General features: G+C 35.3%; 2 protein-coding genes across 2 annotated transcripts; both read left to right on the forward strand.

Moving 5' to 3' along the window:
- The first annotated feature begins 1,451 nt into the window (after nt 1-1,451).
- Nucleotides 1,452-3,831, forward strand: LOC143554548 (3-ketoacyl-CoA synthase 20-like). Its single transcript, XM_077044273.1, has 2 exons — nt 1,452-2,321; nt 3,028-3,831. Exons 1-2 carry the CDS (start codon nt 1,572-1,574, stop codon nt 3,808-3,810), a joined length of 1,533 nt encoding a protein of 510 aa, XP_076900388.1. The 5' UTR covers nt 1,452-1,571; the 3' UTR covers nt 3,811-3,831.
- A 1,358-nt stretch (nt 3,832-5,189) lies between these two features.
- On the forward strand, nt 5,190-7,359 carry LOC143554549 (3-ketoacyl-CoA synthase 20-like). Its single transcript, XM_077044274.1, has 2 exons — nt 5,190-5,932; nt 6,476-7,359. The coding sequence occupies exons 1-2, from the start codon at nt 5,210-5,212 to the stop codon at nt 7,256-7,258; spliced, it is 1,506 nt and encodes a 501-aa protein (XP_076900389.1). The 5' UTR covers nt 5,190-5,209; the 3' UTR covers nt 7,259-7,359.
- The last annotated feature ends 2,224 nt before the right edge of the window (nt 7,360-9,583 follow it).

Here is a 9,583-nt window from a genome sequence, read left to right on the forward strand (position 1 = left end):
TTTCTAAAAAAACACGTCCCAACTATAATCTAGTCATAATATTTAGTTATGACGGATAGGATCCGGTGTTATTGTAAATGCAAATTGTGACATGCATAGTATCTGATGTACATTATTTAAACTAACCATCATATCCACAATTGATGTAGATTCTTATAAAGTGCTCTTGTTACTCGTTATCCTGATTAGGTTTAAGCAATATCTTAAATGACATATTGTAACAGCCTATCATGACCTTGGTAAGGTTGTTACAAAACGACATCCAACCTAGTAGGGTCTTTTATGCTTGTGGCCTAGCCGTGTTCAAATATATGGGATTATTAAAAGCTCGCTCAAAATCAGCTTCATAATAAACAAGTCGAGTTGAGCTAGATTTGTAAACAAGTGTAGCTCAAGTCAATATAAGTTCGGTTGTTGCCTCGTTTAAGTTAATCTCAAAACTCAATGTCATATGTTATAACGGAACTACATTTTTAGATACACTCACGTAATATAGTCCATAAAGGCATAAACCCACTAAATACGTATGAAATATTTAATTTAATACCAAAATACATATTCAAAATGTGTTTAAATTCAAAGGAGCTGGCATGTCAAACCATGGGTGCCACGAGTTGAATCAGGTTTTTTACAAACTGAGCTCGAACTCAATTTTCAGCTCCTTAAAAAAATAAATATAAAATACGAGCCGAACTAAGCTACCTTGTTTTACTGGCTTGACTTGGCTTACTTTTGTAAGGGGCTGTTTGTTTACATCTGAATGAAACCATTCAGATGTAAACATCTGATTCATTCAGACTTCAGATTGTTTGGTTCAGAAAAACATCTGAATGGTTAAATTAGGTCTGAATCATTCAGACTTGTTGTTGTTGCTGAATGGGACAGATGTTCGTTCAGACCTGACTCATTAAGATCTGAATGAACCAAACAACCCTTAACTATGTAACCAGCCATATTGTATTCTGTTTATCTTAGCAACTTTCTTGTACATAATTAACACTATTGATGACCCCTCTTTAAAATCCATGCCTATCCATATCTAAATACTTACGCGTGTCATAATTCGTGAGTCCAACATAGTGTTTTCTATTTTTATTTCACGTTTCACTCGTCCTTAATATATAAATTCACAACTAGAAACATTAACCAAAATTTGGTTTATTTAATCATTCCTTTCTAACATTCTATAGAGACACGTATACCGTATACGATATATCAAATATCCATTTTAAAATAAAATTGAACAGAAACACGTATGTTCAGTTCAGTAAACAATATAACCTAACCAAAAACATTTACAAAATAAAAAACAAAAGATTGTACATTATCCATTGCATAAGGTACAACCTACATAGCTATAGAACTCATTCAATCATGTGTACGCATTAAAAAGTTAGTTGGGGTAGTTATACCTCCCTCCATCCCCTTTAAATACCCAATTTTCCCACCTTCTTTCATATCACATTATTTCCATATTATCAAAACTCAACTCAACTCTCTCTATTCTATTCTTCTCAAAATCCATCAAATTTTCCCAATTTCAAAACCCTTGATTTACTTCTTTGATCTCCATGGCGACGAATTCGCAGCCGCAACCGCAACCGCCCACCGCGTCTCTCCCCAATTTCCTCCTCTCCGTAAAACTCAAATACGTCAAATTAGGCTACCATTACTTAATCTCACACGCTATGTACCTCTTACTAACCCCAATCATCGCCATCGCCTCAATCCACTTATCCACACTCACCACACGCGATCTCGTTTACCTATGGGACCAACTCCGCTTCTATTTAGTCTCCGTGGTGCTATGTTCGGCTTTAATCGTGTTTCTAGCGACTTTATACTTCATGAGCAGACCTAGAAAGGTTTATCTTGTAGATTTCTCCACGTACAAGCCGGACGAGGCCCAAACCGTGTCTAGAGAGATCTTTATGGACCGGTCCACCCGAGCCGGGACGTTTACTAAAGAGAATTTGGCGTTTCAGAAGAAGATTCTTGAACGGTCGGGTTTAGGACAGAAAACTTACTTCCCGGATGCGGTGTTGCAGGTTCCGCCTAATCCGTGTATGGCGGAAGCGAGGAAAGAGGCGGAGATGGTGATGTACGGAGCAATTGATGATTTGTTGGCGAAAACTGGGATTAAAGCCAAGGAGATTGGGATATTGGTTGTGAATTGCAGTTTGTTTTGTCCGACTCCGTCGTTGAGTGCTATGATTGTGAACCATTATAAGCTTAGGGGGAATGTTATGAGTTATAATCTTGGTGGAATGGGTTGCAGTGCTGGATTGATTGCCATTGATCTTGCAAAGCAACTTCTCCAGGTAATTTCTTTGTTTTATTGTTTTTACGCGGAAATAATTTCACGCGTAAGCGAGCCAAGCCGAGCCAAGCAGCGAGCACACTAGTAGCTTGACTAGGTTTGTGCTCGGCTCATGTGTAGTTTTTTTATACTTGGTTTAGGTCGGTTAGTTTATTATTTATAAATTAATTAATAAACATCGTTAATTATTTATATATTTTTTAAGTAGGGGTAATATTCGGTACAAATAAAATTGAAAACTAGAAATAAATATTTCTTGATGAAATAAAATAAACATATTTAATTATTTATATAAATTAATTTATAATATACTAAACATAGAAATAACTATAGTAATTAGAGTAATTTCATGTTTTTACTAGAGTAATTATATTAGAAATTATATTATAGTGTAATAATAATTACTCTTGTTCAAAAGTTACAAAGTAATATAATTACGTTAGTTATTTGTACATTTTTCATAATTAAAATCATTTGTATTTGATCCTAATAGTTTTTATACAAGATAATATAATATTATTATTTAATTCTTTTACAGCTTGATATATAACAATTATTACATGAATGTATTTAATAAATAAGTATATTAAATAATATGTTTGTTTAGTTTCATAAGTTTGTTTTAAGGCTTGAGCTCGTTTAAGCTGCGGTCCGCTCTTAAGTCTTAACAAGGGTTTTAACAGTGTTAATGGTGATTTGTAATACAGGTGAACCCTAACTCATACGCATTGGTTGTTAGCACGGAAAACATCACATTAAACTGGTACTTTGGTAACAACCGATCGATGCTCGTGTCAAACTGCTTGTTTCGAATGGGAGGGGCTGCGGTTTTGTTGTCAAACCGGTCCTCTGATCGTCGTCGATCAAAATACCAACTCATTCACACGGTTCGGACACATAAAGGTGCGGACGACAAGTGTTTCAGCTGCGTGTTCCAAGAAGAAGACGAAAACAAGAAGATTGGCGTGTCGCTTTCGAAAGATTTAATGGCGGTCGCAGGTGAAGCATTGAAAACGAACATCACGACACTCGGCCCGTTAGTGCTTCCAATGTCCGAACAATTATTGTTTTTCGCAACATTGGTGGCCCGAAAAGTGTTTCAGATGAAAATCAAACCGTACATCCCGGATTTCAAACTAGCATTCGAGCACTTTTGTATTCACGCAGGAGGACGAGCGGTTCTTGATGAGCTTGAAAAGAATCTTGAGTTATCCGATTGGCATATGGAGCCGTCGAGAATGACATTAAATCGATTTGGGAACACTTCGAGCAGCTCGTTGTGGTATGAACTAGCTTATTCGGAAGCTAAGGGTAGAATCCGAAAGGGTGACCGAGCATGGCAGATTGCTTTCGGGTCGGGTTTTAAGTGTAACAGTGCGGTGTGGAAGGCGTTAAGGACGATTGATCCGGCTAAGGAGAAGAACCCATGGACGGATGAGATCGATGAATTCCCGGTTCATGTTCCTAAGATTGAGAAGATCGGTTCATAAAAGGATTTGTTTTTCAAATTTGTTTTAGAGTTTTGCTTTGGATATGCAAAAGATACATATTGTTGTTATGTTGTGGAAAGTTAAAAGAGGCAATTGCCATTTGACTTTCCATTATTATGTATTGACTATTATTCTTCGATACTTAAAATCAGATTTTATACAAGCACTAAAATTTAATGTTTACGTGATGGGGACCCTTCTTGTAGTCGGCTGAGTCAACATGAAGATGGTTCATTGTACAAGTTATATTGGTTACAGGAACATTATCTAACGTTTAAAATATCATTAAAAAACATGAATGATACGGAAAACATAAGTACCATAACCGTAACCCCGCTAGGATGATAATTTGTGACGCAACGTAAAAATAATATTGATTTTTTATTGGTTAACATAACTTGTTTTATTAATAAACATGAACAACATACGCTTAATAAATTTGTCAACATAAATACAACTTGTTTACTAAAATGTGTTAATCATTTTAAGTGTTTTAAAGAAATGCTCCTATTTAGATATCAAACGGATTTTTTAAAAAGTGTTAGAATTTAAAGTTTAGTAGTTTGATCTTTTATTTTTTGCTCTAACCACAAGTTTGTAAAAAGTGCAATTACATATACTTCTCTCCTTTCCATTCGTTTGTAAAAGTGTAATTACATAATCTTCTATATATTCTTTCCATTCGTTTGCTCTAATGTCATGCTAAATATATAAACCAAGTTTATTAAATAAAAACACTCTTATAACTCATTATAGTTGATGAGGTTTGCTAATTAACATCTTGAATGACATATTGTGACAATACGTCCAATAAGTTGGATTGGTTTGTAAATGACTTGGAGCTCAAACCAAAGTAAGCTCACTCATTGCCTCACTCATTTTGGCTCATTTAAGTTTTACCCAAATTTTAGTTATAACTCAATTCCATATACAAATAGATCAGATGATATGCCCCATAAGCCTACTAAAAATCACCATAATATAAAGTTTATTTAAACTTTTTATTAATTTAAATTAAAAATTTTTAATTCAAACAAGCTAACTCAAGCTTTTTACATCTTCATTGTAAATTTTCAACTACCCTCATCTAGGTGTTTGGTATTCAAATCTAACTTGAAAAACTCAAAATCTGTTCCCAATCCTTAATACATATACGAAATTTGTAACCAACTTCGAATCCAACTTCAAAATTTTAAAATCCAATTCGATAAATTCAAGTATTCGAAATTCAATCATTTAAAAGTAACCCCTACCCGCACCCCACACTCGTATTTAAATCCTCAATTTCCCTCCATCTCCCAAATCACATTTCCCTAATTTCCGTTATTCTCAACTGTCACTCTCTTCTATTTCGCTCCATTTCCTAAACGTCTTCTTCAATCCCTCCTGTCTCATCTTCATGGATACCTCACCATCTCCCCCCAATTTCCTCGTCTCCGTAAAACTCAAATACGTCAAATTAGGCTACCATTACTTGATCTCACACGCTATGTACCTCTTACTAACCCCGATCATCACCGTCGCCTCAATCCACTTATCCACACTCACCACACGCGATCTCGTTTACCTATGGGACCAACTCCGATTCAATCTAGTCTCCGTGGTGCTTTGTTCGGCTTTAATCGTGTTTCTAGCGACTTTATACTTCATGAGCAGGCCTAGAAAGGTATACCTTGTGGATTTTGCAACTTACAAACCCGACGACTCACGGGTTGTGTCCCTGGAGACATTCATTGACCGTTCGGTTAACGCTGGGACGTTTACTGAAGAGAATTTAGCGTTCCAGAAGAAGGTTCTGGAACGATCGGGTTTAGGACAGAAAACTTACTTTCCGGATGGAGTGTTGCGGGTTCCAGCAAATCCGTGTCTGGCTGAAGCGAGGAAAGAGGCGGAGATGGTGATGTTCGGAGCGATTGATGATTTGTTGGCGAAGACTGGAGTTAAAGCGAAGGAGATTGGGATATTGATAATGAATTGCAGTGTGTTTTGTCCGACTCCGTCAATGAGTGCTATGATTGTGAATCGTTATAAGCTTAGAGGGAGTATTATGAGCTATAATCTCGGCGGAATGGGTTGCAGTGCTGGATTGATTGCCATTGATCTTGCGAAACAACTTCTGCAGGTAATTACTGTTTTTCACCCCTTGGAAAATAAACGAGCCGACCTTGAGCTCGAGGTCAATCTCGGCTCATTAGTTTCTTTCTTAAGCTCGGACTGGGCTTGTGATTGGTCATTTTGACTTTCTCAAGCTCAGTCTTAGCTCGTGAGTAGTTTTTTCAAACTCAGTCTTGGCTCCTTATTTATAAGTTAATTTATATACATTTTTTTAATTATTTTTATAAAAAACATAATATATAATATTTGGTAATTTTTATTACAAATTTTACATGATGATCTAAAATTTATATAAGTAACAGGCTCGTTTAGTTTCACGAGTCATCTTGAGTTCGATAACTGAAGCATGGACTCGGACTTGATTATTAAACAAGTTTTATTTTGAGGCTCAAGTGATTGAGCTCCTTTAAGTTTGGGTCAGTTCGAGCAATTAACGAGACGATCTTTAGTTGATTATGAGTTCATGACGCATGAGCCCTGGCTCGTTTACACCCTTACAAATTCAAGTAAATCATGGGTTTAACAATGTTAATGGTGATATGTAATACAGGTGAATAAGGATTCATATGCATTGGTTGTTAGCATGGAAAACATAACATTAAACTGGTACTTTGGGAACAATCGATCGATGCTCTTGACCAACTGTTTGTTTCGAATGGGAGGAGCTGCGGTTTTGTTATCGAACCGGGCCTCTGACCGTCGTCGTTCAAAATACCAACTTATTCACACGGTTCGGACACATAAAGGTGCGGACGACACGTGTTACAACTGCGTGTTCCAAGAAGAAGACGAAAATAAGTACATAGGTGTTTCGCTTTCGAAAGATTTAATGGTGGTCGCCGGTGAAGCCTTGAAAACAAACATCACCACCCTCGGCCCGTTAGTGCTACCAATGTCAGAACAGTTATTTTTCTTTGCAACATTAGTGGCCCGAAAAGTGTTTCAGACGAAAATCAAACCGTACATCCCCGATTTCAAACTAGCATTCGAGCATTTTTGTATTCACGCTGGAGGACGAGCGGTTCATGATGAGCTCCAAAAGAATCTTGAGTTATCAGACTGGCATATGGAACCGTCGAGAATGACGTTAAATAGGTTTGGGAATACTTCGAGCAGCTCGTTGTGGTACGAGTTGGCGTACTCTGAGGCAAAGGGTAGGATTCGGAAGGGTGATCGGTCATGGCAGATTGCTTTTGGGTCGGGTTTCAAGTGTAACAGTGCGGTGTGGAAAGCGTTAAGGACGATTGATCCGGCTAAGGAGAAGAACCCCTGGACGGATGAGATCGATGATTTCCCGGTTCATGTCCCTAAGGACGATAAGATCAGTTCATAAAAGGGTTCAGTTTTAAAATTTGTTTACAATTTTATGGATTTGATAGGCAAAACATACACATTGTTGTTTTGTTATTGTAGAAAGTTGAAGAGACAATTTTCATTTGACTTTCAACAATGATATTGGATTTTATACTTTGTCGATTTTGTTTAAACATTAAATCCAAGGGATTCTTAAACTTAATGTTAATCATACCGTCTTATAAAGCCATATGCAGTCGTAACGCTCCACCTAGAGGGTAGAGGGTGTTTTGCGACTTGTGACGTATCCGTCAGTTGTCCAAAACTGGTGTAGTGATAAAATGCCATGCAACTATTACTTTGACCAACTCTCCCCTCACCACCGTTGTGTACATAATGGGATTGGTGGCCATCAAAATGGTACACAAAACGCGCTGGGGGAGGTGTGCCCGGGCGTTTTGGACCGTTTTCCCCTCCCAAAACGTTCCACTACACGTGGTCTAACTAGCTAAATGAAGTCGGCCCACCAGACCAGTTGTATAAACGGTTGTCGATCTGATCGAACAACCAGTCTGATCTAGTTTGGTTTGGTTCTAAGAACATTTAAAATAAACAATGTTTAAAACATCATTAATAAAAGATGAATGATACGATACTCCAATCTGACTTGATGTTGTGACTTATTATAGCTAATGTGAAAGCCCGAGTGACAATTAGAGACGCGAGATGAAAATAATAACTTTTTTTTTTTGGTTATAGCTAACCTCACCCGTTTAGTAAATTGGTCAGCATAAACACAATGCGTTTGCTAAATGAGTTAACCCATTTAATGAAATATGCATATAACTAGTTTAGGGGGTTATATAAAAAAAACAATAAATGCAGATTTCATCTTTTATGTACATACTCAATTACAGGTTGTGTTATCTTTATTGCTACACTAGATGTTCATAACCTAAAGGGTTTGTAGCAGTTAACATCCTTTACTCTAATCGGCGTTGGAATTTTCAGTTAAATGACCAATATAACCTTACGTCCTTTTTAAATAAAAAATTAAAAAATAAAAATCCAAAGATATGTAATAAAGAAACTTTAAAAATTACATAAAAACTAGCATTTAGCTCCCCGCGTTGCCGAGGACCCACGTTTTGAAGTGGGACTTTTAAAACAAACAAAAAATAGACGTAAAAATATTAAACTACACACGATCGTTACGATGTGTTAACGTGCAAAAATTAAACCGAAACACAAAACATAAAAAATAATAACTAAGTCAACTTAGGACCCGTGTGGTGTGAATGGGTTGTTAAACGTTGAAAATAAACGTAAAAATTTTGAACCACACACCCGTGTTGCAGTGTGTTAACTCACAAAATTTAGAGCGAAACGCTAATGTAAAAAATTGTCAAATAGGAAAATTATTGGGGACCAAAGTTGGATTAAAATGAAAAATGTTTTGTGATAAACATTTAATTTATGAAAAGTGTAGGGTTTAAAGGTAAATATAAAAGACCAAAACCAAAAGTACAAATGTTTAAGCAAACTGTACAAGTATTAAAGCCTAAGAAAGTTGCTATATATATATATATATATATATATATATATATATATATATATATATAATGCTTCAACAAATAAAATGAACATAAGTTTTTTCTATTAGAAATATTTTTATATGAATCGCTTCTATGCATAGTTTTCACAATAATGCTTCCGCACGACAAATTTTGTATTTCACCCATCTCATATATATTATTACTAGATTTTATCTCTCGTATTATGGGTGTTGTTTTACATTATTCGTTTATAATATTTATATATTTTTTGGATTTTAATTTTATTTATTGTACAGAAGTTAATAATATACTTAGTATTTAATGATACAAAGTTTCACAAATAAATGAGATGTTATAAACCGATTTACAAGTTATTTGGGTTTCGTGAGACCCATGACTCGCTTATTTTTTTTACTATAAAATTGTATTTTAATTATAAATAATATATATATATTTTTAAAGAAATCATATATTAATTTTAGTATATCCCTATTTTATAGGATTATATTTGTCGAGATAAAATTTTAATTTAATGAGATGTTATAACCCGTTTAAGGAATATTTGGGTTTGGTGAGACCCATACCTGTGAATTCGGGTCAAATGCATGATAAGTCTTCATTTACAAATAATGCAATCTGATGGCTTGGGATAATATAGGGAGCAACAAGAGAGCTTTTAAAACTTTCGTTTATATATATTATACTAGTTTTTATCCCTCGTATTACGGGGATTGTTTTATTTGTTTGTTCTAATATTTATTTATTTTTTAATTTATATTTTTTTATTGTATGAAAGTTAATAACATACT

The sequence above is a fragment of the Bidens hawaiensis genome, unplaced genomic scaffold (assembly GCF_021521415.1).
Source record: "Bidens hawaiensis isolate Kalapana, Puna unplaced genomic scaffold, B.hawaiensis_p1.1 tig00017759_1, whole genome shotgun sequence".
Taxonomy (NCBI): Eukaryota; Viridiplantae; Streptophyta; class Magnoliopsida; order Asterales; family Asteraceae; genus Bidens; species Bidens hawaiensis.

Coding starts and splice junctions, on each gene's coding strand:
- LOC143554548 (XM_077044273.1), top strand. CDS start 1,572: ATGGCGACGAATTCGCAGCCGCAACCGCAACCGCCCACCGCGTCTCTC. Junction 2,322..3,027: donor TTGCAAAGCAACTTCTCCAG/GTAATTTCTTTG, acceptor TTTGTAATACAG/GTGAACCCTAACTCATACGC.
- LOC143554549 (XM_077044274.1), top strand. CDS start 5,210: ATGGATACCTCACCATCTCCCCCCAATTTCCTCGTCTCCGTAAAACTC. Junction 5,933..6,475: donor TTGCGAAACAACTTCTGCAG/GTAATTACTGTT, acceptor TATGTAATACAG/GTGAATAAGGATTCATATGC.